The 15,390-nt window shown below is 37.1% G+C and overlaps 1 protein-coding gene across 8 annotated transcripts in view; it reads left to right on the top strand.

Annotated features, from left to right (window-relative positions):
* Window positions 1-15,390, top strand: part of NAALADL2 (N-acetylated alpha-linked acidic dipeptidase like 2) — a 399,226-nt gene that overhangs the window by 339,668 nt on the left and 44,168 nt on the right. For all 8 annotated transcript variants that reach the window (XM_074547421.1, XM_074547422.1, XM_026792086.2 and 5 more), the window contains one exon: window positions 417-512. In XM_074547421.1, coding sequence (XP_074403522.1) covers window positions 417-512 — 96 coding nt within the window. The remainder of the gene's footprint in view (window positions 1-416; window positions 513-15,390) is intronic.

Raw genomic sequence — 15,390 nt, 5'->3', positions numbered from 1 at the left:
AGAAGCAGGGTGGTTGGAGAAGATAAAAGAGTATTCCTTCATTATTGTGGTTACATTTGTCCTGAAGACTTAAATCATAACTTAGTTAATAAGATGTCTGATTGCTACTTAGGTCAGAATAAAGCTGTGTGGATATATATATTTTTTGTCTCCTGGAAGGCAAAATTTTTAGCTGCTGTGGGAAGCATAATTACAGAGACAACTGCCATTCCAGAAATAAAGTCATAAGACTTAGTGGTTTTTTGCCTTTTTCGGGGGCTTGGAATCAGTCAATGAGATCAGTGAAATAAGTGTCATAATCATCAAAATTTAATAAAGATTGGAAAGATTTCTCAATCTATCAGAAAAATTCAATAACCAATTGAAAGACGAAATCAATGTGGAATCCTAAAAAGCCCCTTTCTTCTTTCTCACAGAATTCCAGTTTTCTCTCTGAAGCTCTTTTTCCTGTACCTGCAACAAAAACTGAAGAGCTGGATCCCTCCTTCAGCCTGCACGAGACCATTGCAAAGGTAAGAGAAATGGAGATCTCATTTATACATAATTTCCTCTTAAATTTGCTAATAATTTTTAAATAAATTTCTATTTCCCTGTTAAACCTTTCAATATAGTTAGAAATTTTGAAGTTGTCTTCACTGGGATCCACATTGGGAATATTCTTTCCATTGGTCACCTTGTGTGATCAAAGCAGTTCCCCGTGCAAATGCTTCATTTGAAACTATAACTTTTTATTCTTATTTTTCACTGCATGTCACTCACAATCTGCTTTGCTTGCATGGCCACTCAGGCTGATAGAAAAGCTTGTGTTGATTTGAAGCCCTTCATCACCATTAGGGAAATAGGATTTTAGTGTTTCCAAGGAGGTGACAGGCAGGTTCTCTTCCGGAAGCAAATGGAATGAAAAGTATGCAAGTGTAATGAAGAGACTGCTGGACGGCTGGTACATGAAATTCACATTTTGACCACAGATAAGGTGCAGCACAAGAATGTTGACTTGTGGCATTTTCTAACAGGACCATACTGGTCTGTTCCTTTGAAGCATGGAAGGGATATAGATTCCCATTTACCTGTGTTTAGTCCCATTAATTCTCTAATATAGGGAACACTCTTTCAAATTGGCAGTGCAGTGATATCCGTAACTTCGGTCGTTTCTTTCTCTGTAATCTTTCTACAAATGAAAATCTGTGTTTTGTTGCATGCTACCTCTGCCAATTTTATTTTAATCATCCTCCATGGTGTCTGCAAATGAGCTTGGGTTTGTTTGTTTGTTTTTGTTTTGGGGCTTTTTGTTTGTTTTCGTTGGGGGTTTTTTGCATGCCAAGATAACACAATGTATCTAAATTAACATGAAGGTTTCAAACTCTTAAAATCCCAAAGATTTTTGGGATTTTAAAGATTTTGAATCAGTAGAATAGCACTGTAAACAGAATGTCTGTGTGGCAGAGTTTTATCAGAGGCATTTCTAACAGCATATTATTCCTGGTGTAGGTATTTCAACAGAGTACATTCATATTCCTGTGTTATTCCTACTGTATTGAGCCCTTTTGGGAATCAGATCATTCTGGAAAAAGTTGTGCCTGGGCATGCCAATAGCTTCTGCATTGAGGCATCTCTATGAAAATATCTCATACCTAGAAAACCCTTTGTCCTTGCAAGGCCCAGGCAGATACATGGCAGCCTTCCCCCACGTCACTGTGTGGAGTGCAGTCTGGAAATTTCTCCTATATGCTCTGATTTTCATCACTAAAATGTTGCACCAAAATTTGGAGTGTCCGTTTTCACAGGTAATTTCTCCAGCTTTCTTCAGTGATGTATTCTGTCCAATATGATTTTTTAAATTCCTCTCTTCAGTTGCACGTGCCAGACTTTGCCATCACTTCTCAGTTTCTTCATCAAAGGCACAAGTTCTGCACAGACGAGCAGAACTCTCACGTCTCTTTGGAGGTGAATTACATTATGATTTTGTTCTTTTAAAAATGAATTATTCAAGCCCCCAGTTAACAAGCAGGAATATGGACTGGGGTAGGTGACAGATGCTGGGTGTGGTTAACAAAGCAGAACAGGTCTCAGTGTGTGAAGTGAGGACCAAGGTGGGGGCCTGATCAATATCCTCATTTCAGTCTACTCTTGATACTGAATTTTTACATGTGGAGTTTGACCTTGTTGTGAATCTGTCAGAAATGTCTGGGCTACCATTTGTGTGCCCTGCCACACATGAAAAAATGGGTTTTGGGTTGAGAAATTCCACCATGACTTGGGGCATCTCTTAATTTTTCTCTGTCCTCCCACACTGGCAGCAATTCCAGTTTTTTTTCAGAGCTCTCATCTGCCCCAAGGTGCATAGGAGCCCTGTAATGTGCCAGCTGCTCTAGTCACTCCCTAAGTTAAATAATTTGCCTTTTTTTCTCACCAACATCTCATATACTGGCTCTGAGAACCTTACTGGTATTTATGGTTTGATGGTATTTGAGATGTTCAAAGCACAACTCTACTGTCTGTGGTGACACTGTGAATACAAACAAAACCCAAACTTTGTGTTTTCCTGCAAAGCAGCACAGGCACCCATATTTCACAGGAATGGTTTGATTTAGCACATATTCTCTTAAGCACACAAGTGAGACTCTTTGTTTTACCTTTAGCCTTTGTGCATGAAAGAACATATAATCCAGTTCAAGCAGAGGGTAAATACAAACCTGCTGAAAACTCCTTCTACCAATGGGTGTTTTATTCTGTGGCTTTTATTGTCAGCAGCAATAAAAGCAAGAGCAAATCTGGTGATATAACCTGATACAGTAACTTTGTAATTCTAACTAGTAATTAATTCTGTTAATTGTGGTGAATAGGAAAGTAACAACATTCAAAAAGAGAAAAAGAAAGCTGTCTGGGGATTTTCTCAGCATTAGATATGAGAGAAGTGACTTTTCTGCTAAAGACATGAGGTTTTCTGACAGACAGTCACACTGTGTTTGCCAGACAGCATATTCTGTATCTGCTCCAGCCTAGTTAGGGAGATATGCTTGGAATTTTTCAGTAGTTCTTTGTTCCTAAAAGCAAGTAGCCTCAAGGACTCTTGCACTTTATACTTGAACTCTGATGGATAAAGACTAGGTAATAAAAATAAGCTGAAATTGCAGAACCCCTGGTAAAAATTTGATGAACCAGCTGTACCATGCAACACAGCTCTACTTGGTTAAGTCAGGTATTAAAAAACAGCTCTATGGCCCTACCCTCTGAAATTTTCCATATCTTTTCTGCTGATATGCTAATATGCTTCCTTCAAAAATGGAAGAATTATTACAGGACAGAACTAATTACATTTCCTCCTGTGACATATATTCATGAGGTTGTGGGAAGATGTCAAGGCTCTGTTATTACAAGATTTTTTCTGAGCTTTTTTTTTTTTTTTTGGGTTCACTGGGATGTAATGCTTTCAGCTTAGAGAACGCTCACAACTATGAAAATATCAGAACAACCAGGAGCTGTGGTTTCAGTGAATAAGAGAAAAATCAACAAAAAAATATAGCAGCCATTAGTAGCATGGCATGTGGAGAAACCATCCCCGTGGATTGTTTGTGAACATTCTTACCTGTTCAGTTCTCTGACTGAAAACAGAAAATTGTTTCTACATTCCTTAAGTATTTTTGATATTGCAACAAGACTGTATGTTCTTTAAAAAAGTTATCATTGGCTTCTGTCAAAATGTTTATTGCTCTTCGAAACCATTAGTTCCTGAAGTCCTCTGTTAGACCTAAATTGTACTTGGCTACTCTCAAGCTTTGTCTGCAAATGTCAGTAAAAGGAAAAAAAAGCATTGCATCATTTTTCAAACTAGAGTCAAAGTGAAGGAAGCAAATGTGTCAGCTCTGTCTGATCCAATCAAACCACAGGATAAACACATAAGCTGATGCATAATGTATCATCCTAAATCTTAGGATGGGAAGCCAAGATTGATGCTGTTTGTACATCTCATGGAACACCCTTTTTACTGCAAATTACAGCAATCTGAATAAGCAAAAGAGGATAGGTAGGAGTGAGAGGAAGCATTGTTTAATCCCTATTTTAGATACGAGAAAATAAAATAGTATGAGTCAAAAGTGGTACTTACAGTAACTGAGTAACTACTTCATTTCCTCACCTGAATACAGAATGAACTTGAAAAATCTGATTTGTTTGACACTGTAGACAAAGACTGGAACATTTCAAAGCTGGAGCAAGATTTCTGAAGGTGCAATATGACAAATATTTGGGATTTGCTGAGATTTCAGCTGCTGGCTGTGACCAGCTGAACATTTTTTCTTCTCTGTGCTGAGGCCACATGTGTGCCTGTGTTAATGGGAGTCACCTGCCTTGGAAAGAAGTTCCATTTCCCACAGCAATTCCTTCCTTTGCCATGCCTTGTTTTGGTTTACATCTGACTGCAGCTCTATCTGCATTGGTGACAGGCTCTCAGCAAAGATGTCTGTGACAGGTGTCTTATTCTTTTGTGGAGGTTTTGTCTCCTGATTGATGATCATGACTGTACAAAGAAGCTACTGTATATTTATTGCACTAGTTAAAAGATTGTTTTCAGTTTGCTTTTTACTGTGTAATGAGAAAAATCTAATGTACATCCTTTGCTTTTATTTCAAAAATTTAAGTTGCTATAAGGGATGTCAAACAATTGGACAAGTGCATGCATTTTTTAAGGAAAGTCAATACATATGTTTATAGAATCAGGTAATAATTTGATTTGTATTCAACCACTGAAATCCAACAAGTTTAAATCTGAACAAACCAAAAAAAACCCAAATCTGAAGCTTGCTTCTCTAATAGGTAGGAATATGCCTGAGGCTGTTTGAATATTCCCCTGTTTCCCACTACCCCGTTCTTCACACACTTAGTTACTGAATTTATCAGACTCTAATTTTATTAATCCATTCTTTAGCACTGGAACTACCGTGGGGCATTTGTTATTGGCACACATGTATTGAATTGGTGGCTTTACAAGGAAGATGAATTTTTCTTTAAAGAAGATGCCAACATTGTAGAGGAATAGTTCCTCTGGGTACTCTAAAAGTATCTTGTCTGTTGTAGCAGCTCTCTGTAGGAGCTCTTTTCTGTCTACAGATCTTTTGACAAAGATGTCAAATCAGACAGGTCTTTCCCCAGTGCATTCCTCTTAAAACATGAAGTTTTTAACAATAATGTAGTAACTACTTTTTTCTTTCTTTTTATTTTTTTAATTTAGCGTATTCCAATTTACATTTGAGTGGATATGAGGTTCAGTCAGTGGGACTTTACTATATGCTCAAGTGACAAGGAAAGGAAATAGTTTTTCTGTGCTAAGAGTTAATCAGCTGGTTTTGCAAACAACTTGCAGAAAGACCTGGGGAAATACAGCTGCTAAAGTGGATGTTTCTTTGTTAGTTTTAGTTTTTAGACCATAGGAATAACTTCCTTTGGGTACAGTTGTACAGTGTATTCTTGACATTTTTTTAATATTGTTCCGTTACATAGCTACGATTGCATTGCAGATGCTGAAGTTTGCTTCATGAGCTCAGTCCTGAATTCAAAACCAAATTTTCAAGACTTTGGGTTGTCTTAAGGAACTTTAAAATGACAGATTTCCTTAGGAGACTTAGCCCAATCCATGGTGGTTTTAATCTTGTCTTTAAATGTGGGCACCTATTTTGGTATCAAAGTGATGGCTGAACTTTTCTGCAGTTGTGCTCCTGATGCTGAGCATTTCCTGAGATTGGAGCTATCCAGAGCGGGGAGGATAGGACCAAAATTAAACATCTAGACAATGCATAAGAGCTGTGTGTCCTGGGAAAAAGCTCCTAAGAACCAACATATTACATCCTGAGCTGAGCGATGGGATGCCTGAAGGAACCTAAAAGTATAAATTAAGCACAAACTAATGTCTGCCCTTAAATAAGTTTAGCCCTTAAATCCTGGTCAAGAGCCAAAAGAAACAGCTGAAGCTTCAGATTTCAATGTGCAGCACCATGGAATTCTCTACTTGCATATTACATTGTGTGGCGCTGAGAGGAGTGGCTGGGCCTGTTTCAAACCCCTGCTCTTTGATTTCCTCATTGCAGATGTGCTGTGAAAATGTGATCCCAGTGGCAGATAATCTTTGCTTGAAATTCTTGTTCTGAATGGTTTTTTAACTGGCTGTGTATGACAAACTCGATGTATTCTCAGTGATAAAAACCTTCAAGATATTTTTGTAGCATAATCCTGTGCATGAAATTGTGCTCTGCCCTTGTCCTTTATTTTCTCCTGTTCTGTCTCCTAATATGTTGATGTGCAGGCAGTTCAGCTGTGTATAACTGAAAAGCACAATTAAATGTTTTTAAATAGATCTCCTGAAATGAAGGATTGCAAAATTAGCATGAAATCTTTCTTTTTAAATACAATTGGACAACATGAGGAAATTCTGTCAAATGTAGAAGTTATGAGCCAAAATTAGTGTATACTTTAAAAAAATTTATGATGAGTCAAAAAACAACATAAATGAAGCTATTACAAAATCCCAGGAAGAACAGCTTGTTTGTAGAGCTGGTTTTGTTACCAGTGTTGTCAAAAAGAGAGCATTGCCAGTTTGCTGAGACACTCAAGTATTAAAGCCTTCAGGACTCACACGCTCAAGTACAATCCCATTTTCCATTTGAGTCCAACAGAATAGATTCAAGCTTGTTGGTTTAATGAGATTTAATTAACCAACAGGAGTGATGACCCCACCCACCAGCGTTTCCTTGGGCCAGGGGTTGGGTTTTGTCTGTAGCAAACTAACCATAAAACCAAAGCAATATCAAAGATATACCTTCCTACAGTGGAAATGGTATTTCTGTTTCATAAGCAGAGATCATCTGATGGCTGTGAAGCTATTTTTTATTTTAATACCTTCTTGTAAAACTAATGGCTAGGAGTTTCATAAATTGCAGCCTAATTCCAACCATGCACATATAATATTGATTTTAAAAGGTACAGCATCTGGATCATCTGTTGAAATAATTTTAGTTCAAAATTTAAACTAGTATTACAAAGTACTGCATTTTGTACTGCAAGTGTTTCATGACAAGAATCCAGCAGCCAATAAATGAAAAACAACATTTCAGAAGGGTAGAAGGGAAGAAAGATAGAAGTTGCTCTGGGGTAATGGAATAGTATATTCTAGTATGCTGCAGCCTTTTCCTCATCTAAAAGTGATATGACTGTGGAAATAGAGAGAAATTTCTTCAAAATCAGATTATCAATAAAACTGTATGTCCTGAATGGTGCTTACTTTGAGAAGTCATTCATAAAAATAGTAGTTTTTTCTTAGTAATGTGATAGTTCTTCAATCTCAGAGAGTGCTTGTCTTTTCCTTAGATGAAAGAATAGCCCATTTATTTTACTGCTGAGATATAGCAGTAAAAGGTGTACATGGATATTGCTTAATATTCTGACACGGTGCCAAATTCTACTTAATCTGTTCTAAATTATCACAGATAAGCAGTAAAATAATCTCCATGTTGCTACCATCAGATGTGATCCATCCACACTTGGGTGCTAACTTCTTTATAGTAATCAAACTCTGAATGGATAATATTTATTTTCTTGAGACAAAACAGTTCTAATTCCCAAATGGCCAAATAAATGGCAACACATTTGCACCTAACTGAAGTTTTTTAATTTATTCAAAGCAGTTAATTAGCAAAGTTATTCTTCTGCTGGCTTATTTGAGCTGTGTATACACACAGACTTCATGAAATTAAATACTTGGAAAAAGATATTACTGAAGATTATCTACTCAATGATATTTTCTATATTTTTATAAGAAATGTTAAATGTAACACAAGTTTGTTTTTCATTTATTTAGAGAGTACTGACAGTTGTAGGCTCTGGCAAACTGGCAGACTTTTAATCACAGCTTTCCAAAATATCCAAGGCAACAAAAAATTCCCTGCCTTCTCAATTACCTTATTTTTGCAACATATCATGATTATAAGGGGTGTATTGCTATTTTTTAAATACCGGCTTTAAAAAACAAAGGTGAAGAAAGTGTAATTTAATTTTTTTTTCATTTCCTCTTTAAGGTGTTTACTTGAGATACCATTTTGAGGAATCTATTTTTAATGACTTTGTGGCATCTGACAAGGTGCCAGCATTTCTTATAATTCAGATTTCACTTTTTAAAACTACTGATTAGTGCCCTCTGTTAGATAAATGCACCTGGCGTAAACAAATGAGCCCAATAATTCGATTATAATCCTGGTTCTGTGTACTTCAGTGAAGTTCACTCTGGTTTCACCCAGTATAGGAGCCAATGGTTGACATGAAGGGTTCATATAAAAATTATTTGTCAGTCTTTTAGCTGCTCATGAAGTGTTTGAGCCTGTGAGTGCAGGTGCACTCCTGGATTTTCAGGTACAAACTGAGAGGCAGCAGCTGCAGATCCAACTCTTTATATTCCAGAACAAAATGTGTAATGTTGGCTCTGTGAATGCCAGACCTGTTGGGAATTCAATTATAAACCACATTCTGGATCCTTGGTAATCCCCCAGCACTGTGCCATACTTGAGACAGGAATTCAGTCCCAAGGCTTAGAAGGAAGCAGAGGAGCACTCTGCAGACAAAAGGCTGAATACTTAATTTATGCAGCTGAAAAACTTGATTAGACTCAGTGGAATAAGTGCTCTGCTACAGAAGTTTTAAGTGTCATTAAAAAGCAAAATTGATTGAATCAACATGGAGAAAAAGTTCCTTTTTCTTGCCTTTATTTTCACTTCAAATAAGAACATTCCCTTGTATGGGCAGAGCCTGGGGCTCAGCACACCATACCCTTTCATTTCTGAGTTCTGCTCTGTCATGAGAGGATTTGGCAAAAGAGTTTTTAATTGAAAGCCTGTTTGTAATATAAGGAATTATATAAATAGTGTTATAGTAAAACAATTTATATAAGTACTTAAAATGTAGCAACTTTCACTGTTACATATCTTGTTTTTAACATAATTTATTGACCTTATCATGGAGGAACATTTTTGAAATTTAGGTTGTCAGTTCAACTCTTTTCCTGCTTTTTACAAGTGTCTCAGGAAGTGTAAACAATTCTTAAAATAACAAGAACCACTTTCTTCCACCTGTCGTTGCTGCATCACTTCTGATTCCCTGCCTCTTCCCTTGCTGTCACCTGTGTCCCATCAAACCCTGAGCTGAATGCCAAGTTTTAACACCTGCTGCTGGAATTGGATTTTCAAAAGACTTTGAAGCTGATATAATAATTAAGATTATCAGATTTCTCCATCGGGTGAAGGTTGCTGGGTCTGTGGTTCCCCAGTTCCCCTGAGCCAGTGTGGAGTGAGCAGGGTCAGGTTTGATCTGACTGAAAAGGAACCATTTGGGTTTGCTGTGGGTTTTGCTCGAGGCTTTGTTTTGTTTGCAGCTCTCAGATCTGATGTGCCATTGGAGCTTTGGTGCCTGTGGGAGGATGAGAGTGAGAAGTGCATGGGGAGCTGGCACAGGGGTTGTTCCAGTGGCAGCAGAATTCCTGCGAGGCTTTGAAATTTGAACTGAAAGGGTGTTAAAAGTGGCCTGAGGAGGATTTGCTCTTTGCATGCCAGTTCTGTGGCAAGTTGATTCCTAGATCTGCTTGAAATTCATGCCTTAAATTTAAATAGTCCTTTCTGTGTATGTTGTTGATGTTATTCCAATAGAATTGTAGAAGAACCATGGCTAAACGTACCACATAATGAGAAATTGCTGTTTGTATAAAAAAACAAAACTCAACAACTGAGGTGCTTCGTGGATGGAGTACGATTTATTTTGAACTTTGAAGGCGAACATGAGAAACAGATTACAAAGACTTTTATGAAACTCATTATTACATCTGGACTTCCTGAACTCACTGTAGAAATTCTGATTGGAATTTATAGAACATGATTAAGAGTTAATGTGTAAGGGCTGTGTGTGTAATTTTAAATTCTGATACTTATGTCTGAGCTCCAAAACTGTGATTTAGAAATAAATCTATTGCTTGTACTGGCAAAGTGCACAGGAAAAATCAAAAACTAATCAAAATTTTATTTAGGTTTTATTGGTAAGATTTACATATATGTTATGGTTTGTATAAATCTGTTTTGGGGTTTGTAAATGGGCTTTCATATTAGTAAATCCATTTGGACAATATTTGCTGAAAACCTAAGGGATATGCATTACTTGGCATTTAGGGAAGTATATGCTTTAGGGAAATTCCTAAAAATGCTTTTCTGTTTCAGTTCTGGCAACCTTTATGGTGAGTTATTGAAAACTGAGCTCTGTGAAAGCAGATTTGCATCTCCCACTTTTATTAGGGAACCACTGGTTTTATTTACCACTAATAAACTGGTTTCATGATGCAGCTTTAGTGTTGCTCAGTATCTAAAGAAAAATTAGTTCCTGTGCTGTGTGTTTAAGAAAGCTCCTTTTCAGAGTTAAATCAAACACAAATCTAGCCAAGCTCGACTTGCAGCATGGTTTGCTGTTTAGTTACTCGGACTGCAGTCTTTTTGCTGTGTGCTTTTCAATTTTTGCAAACTGTGTGGCTTTCCACAAGCTGTAGTTAAATAATCACAGTTTATCTAATTGGGGAAATCGCATTAATAAATGAAAGACAAATTAGTGTAATTTTTTTTTGACAGAAAGCTGTTTGTTCAAGGGCGCATGGTTTTGGTTAGAAAGGCACCACCAGATCATTCCTTTGTGCCTGATGATCTGGCTACAGAAAGAGATTGCACTATACAGACATTTAAAGGTTTTTGCTCTCCCATTCAAGACAAGGGCTGTCACCAGGAGGACAGAGCTGGTGGAAGGGCTGGAGCACAGGAGCAGCTGAGAGCTTTGGAGTTATCTTGTTGGGATAAAAGGAGGCTGAAGGGCAGGCTCCAGTGACGGGACTGAGGGAATGGTGCTGAGCTGTGCCAGGGCAGGTTAGAGTGGATATTAGAAAGCATTTCTTTACCAGGAGGGTGGTCAGACATTGGAACAGGCTTCCTAGAGGGGTGCTCGCTCCCCCAAGCCTGGCAGTGTTTAAAAGGCTTCTGTGCTGTGCCCTCAACAACATTCTGCAGCCTGGTCAGCCTTGGGGTGGCCAGGCAGTCACAGAATGATCCTTGCAGGTCCTTCCCAACAATTCCAAAAAATTCCAGTCTGAAACAATCCCATTCTGCTCCCTGTAGACGCCTTCTGCCAGCCTTTTTCTTTAACACTATTCACAAGCCTGGAAAGGCCTGACAATGAGTTTTACACCAGCTCTGTGAAGTTTCATGGTTTATAATCTGGTTAGCCAGCTCATTTTTAATAATTGACTTTGGAAATTCACCTGTTTCAAACATCAGCACTAAGAAGATTATACAAAGCAAAAGGGTTGAACTCTTAGTGAGAAAAACATTTTGTGGATCCGCTTCATTATTAGCTTTTACTTAAAAATGGCAGCAAATAGAAATGCAGTTAGTTTGCCTTGCCATGTCAGAGGTCTCATGCCATGGCATGAGGGGAGAGCACAGTGCTGCAAAATTCCTGCAATTCCTGCATTCCTCTGCAGCTGGTTCATGGGAACTTCCTTCTGATCCTACAGCAGTGCTCTGCCCTCAATCAACACGCTTATCTTGGCATAAAAACTAATAATTCATGCAGTCTCCAGTGTTAACAGTAGCCATTCCTAACAGCTCTATTGTAATATAAAAAGTGCAACGTGATAATGAATAAAAGATTATAAAATTATATGGGCACATTAAGACAGGTATGTGTGGTGGAATGGAAGATCTGATATGAGGAGCTGTTTAGCAACTGTTGCAAATACAATAAAAGCAGGGCTGCATGAAAGAACATGAGTGTGTCTTTACCATATGACTGGAAAGGAAGGATTAAATTTGAATTTAAATGAACACAGTCTGCAGAATATCCTGTGATAAATCATGAGAATTTTGGAATCAATAATTTTCACATAGCAAAGAAATGCTTTAAGATTGAATATCTGGTCTCCCTGGTCAGTTCAAATTTGAATACTATTTATCTTTGGTGAAACTGTGATCCTAGAAAAAGTACTTCTCAGCTAGGAAAGGAGCACATAATGAGAAATATGTGGTGGAATAATTGACTGAACCCCTCCTTACAGCACAGTTTGATTCTTGGGTAATTGCAAGGCAAGGTTGGGCCTTTACATAAATATCATCTTTTTTTAAAGTGATGAAGAAAATGGGCCCACAGAAAGATTCTGTCTCGACTGACATGAGCAATATTCTTCTGAACTTGGAGTTCCAGCCAGTGCATTGCTTTTGATTGACATTTCTAAGGGAAATTTTAAGCTTTTTTCTTCATTTTTTCTTGAGATAAACTGAACAAACTTGCAGCTGACAGGATCTCATATGAGATCCTAATGAGGCAAAGAGAATGAAACATTTCTTTTTATGCTGAAGTGCCAAAACTGTAATGACATTGTATCATGGTTTTCAAAAAAATCCAAAGATAAAAAATCTTGCTTGTAACTCAATAGATATTTTGCATAATGTAGTGGACTGAATGCTGAATGTTCAGGAAACGAGTTAATCAAAACTCCTCTGTCTCATCTCCTTTTTCCTTTTTCATGAAGTTGGGAAACTTCCATTGTGTTCCCTTCCTCTTGCAGGAAGAAAATCTCTGTCCAGAGTAAAATCTCACAAGAGAGGAGAGAACTAATTATTTGGCAATATGGAATTATTTCTAATTGTGTTCTAAGTAACAATTTTTTTTTTCCAGATAAAGTATGCTAAAGTGTTCATCTAAACCAGCCTATCTCAGAAACTCTGTGTTCTAAATGCTTCATGTATATCACTTCATTTTAAAATGAGCATTATCCTAAATTAGTAAGTTATTTGCTGCTCCAAACAGCACTACTATATCAATGAAACCCACATTAAAAAATAGTTAAATGTGAGAAAAGCTAAATAGTCCAAATGCAAAGTAGATTTTACTAAAGTATCAAATTTTTGTAAAAAAATAATATTAGGAATTTCACTTACTTCAAAACATCCTTCACTGAAAAAAAATTGATTCAACTAAATAAAATCGATTATTGAAATTTTCTTTTCGAAATTTCCCATTTTGTCTTGTTATGTAAACAATCATGATTGTTCTTTTTTCCACTAAGAATTTTGCTATATTTCTTTGAAAAGCTCCTCTTCTGTAGATTTTCTAGGCACAGTAAATTGCTGGTATGTTTTTCTGGTGGACTTTTAGGAGCAGAGATCAATACTTGCAAATTCATACAAAGTTTTTGGAAATAGCAAGCCCTTAGAAAATCTTACATTGCATAAAGTTGTTTCCCAGTATATTCTAATTTGGATCAGAAACCAAAGCAAGGAAGTGAGAGTCATGGTGAGGAGCACAAAAAAAGGAAATGTGTGGGTTTGATCAGTACGTTCCATTTTTTCTTTTTTCCCCCTGCTTGTAGTTCAGCTATGTTCTTTTATTCTGTTCTAGCATTTGAAGGGGAGAAAAAGAAGCAAAAATGATAGCAAGAATTTTGTATTTTTTCGGTATTGGGTTCTCAGTTGTCTTCTATAGAGTTATTTTATCCACTAGCCTAGTCCTGGGTTGGGGATAATTTTGCTGCACAGTAGGAAATTATTAAACAAACCTAGGGGGCATGCAGCTGGGTGGGTTTTCGGTTTTGGTCTTTTTTTAGATGTCGTCAAGAAACATTTTTTAAAGGTTTGTAATCTCTTTCTTCATCTTTTATCATGTTCATTGTGTTGAACATCCTGTTGGAAGCAGGATGGTTCTGTTTGATGCTTGTGCTTTCTTTGCCTTAGTTACTATTAGGGCTTACATCTAAATTAAAGATAATTATGAGCATATATGAAATAAAAAACTTGCATTGAATCAGGAATGAATACATCCTTAGTGTATCACTCAGAAAAGCTGTGACATATGCTGCTGAAATATGTTTCATTTAATTAAAAACCTTCAAGTTTTGTACACTTCTGCTTGAATTGCTTCACTGATGTAGATCATAGAAGTAGAGCTGGTCTTGTGGGAATACTGTGGGAACAACAAAAACTACTTCTTTGTCTTAAAATACACCCTTTACTTGTCATGACTTTCTGGTGCCTCATTGAAAGGTATTTATATTTTCATGCCTTTTATCTTATTTAAGAAAAGGGGATTTCAGTGGAACATCTTAAAGCTCTAGAGCTTTTATAAGGAAAGGACATAATTGGCTGAATTACCACTGTCACAGTCCTCAGTGCAGTACAGCATTAATCTACAAACCTTGGCAGTGATCATTGGCTGGATATACATCCTAAACACACCAGGAAAGGCAATTCATTATTACACAAGAATTTGACTAAAATTGCTGGAAACTGAATCTCCAGATTCATATTTGAGGAATCTACACAGCACTTCAGGTGTTACAACCTGGTTGTGCTGCTCCCTTTTTCTATGCTTGCCTACAGCATCTCAAAGCAGCTGTAAATGTCTGTGACACTGCAGGACATCTCCTCTGTCAGGCCAGGCTGGGCTAAGGGTGCCTTGTAAGCAGAACTCTCAAAAAGCTGCTGATGAGCATTTTCCATATTCTTATTCTCCTTTATTTCTTCCTTCTCGCATATTGTCAGGTGTAATCAGCTAAAGGTGTGTAAATTGCTTTGAGAGGACTGAAATATATAATACCTTGCATGATCATGTTTGTCTTCAGGATTTTGCTTGCAAGTTGTGTTCCAGACCATCAGATAGTCTCACCTTAATTTTTAAACAGCAACTTCAAAGGGACATAATGGAGAACCCTTCTCCAATATAGCCCTGCACTGTCAAATATTATTTTAATTGAGTTTCCCTTTAAACAGCTTCAGGTGTAAATTTAATTTCTCTGTAAACAGTTTAAAGTGTAAGCTTGCTTTTGCTTTTTTTTAATTTTTTTTTTTTTAATTTTTATTTGAGGTATGTTTGTCCACAGTCTTTTTCAGGTACCCCATGCATTTCTGTTGGAGGCTGTTGGCAGGGTATTAACCTGAGGAGAGCTCTACTTCAGAGCTCAGCTTTTTCTCCATCTGAGCACAGGTCTTGTGTGTCACTCACAGGAGAAATATGGAAGCAGTCATGAAAAATTGGAAAGTAAACAGAAAGAAATACAGTCGTTTGATTTACAGGCTGACACTTGTCATTTTCATGAGGAGGCAAAGAAAACAGTGAATTTCCAAAGGTTGTAAGAGTTGAACAGAGTACTTTTTAAAAATTTCTATGCTCAGCTTGGACAGTTCCCTAAAATTTTGTAGAAACTATAGTAAACACATCCTTGTAATTATGTTATTTCTACCAACTTTTGAGATTTATTTTGAACATGTGAAGCAATATAACCTTTTGGTTTTTTCAACATGATTTTGAGTACTTATTGATTCATTGAAATAT

The sequence above is a fragment of the Zonotrichia albicollis genome, chromosome 9, assembly GCF_047830755.1.
Source record: "Zonotrichia albicollis isolate bZonAlb1 chromosome 9, bZonAlb1.hap1, whole genome shotgun sequence".
Lineage (NCBI taxonomy): Eukaryota > Metazoa > Chordata > Aves > Passeriformes > Passerellidae > Zonotrichia > Zonotrichia albicollis.
The sequence above is the reverse complement of the archived record's forward strand: the minus strand, read 5'-3'. Positions and strand labels throughout refer to the sequence as shown.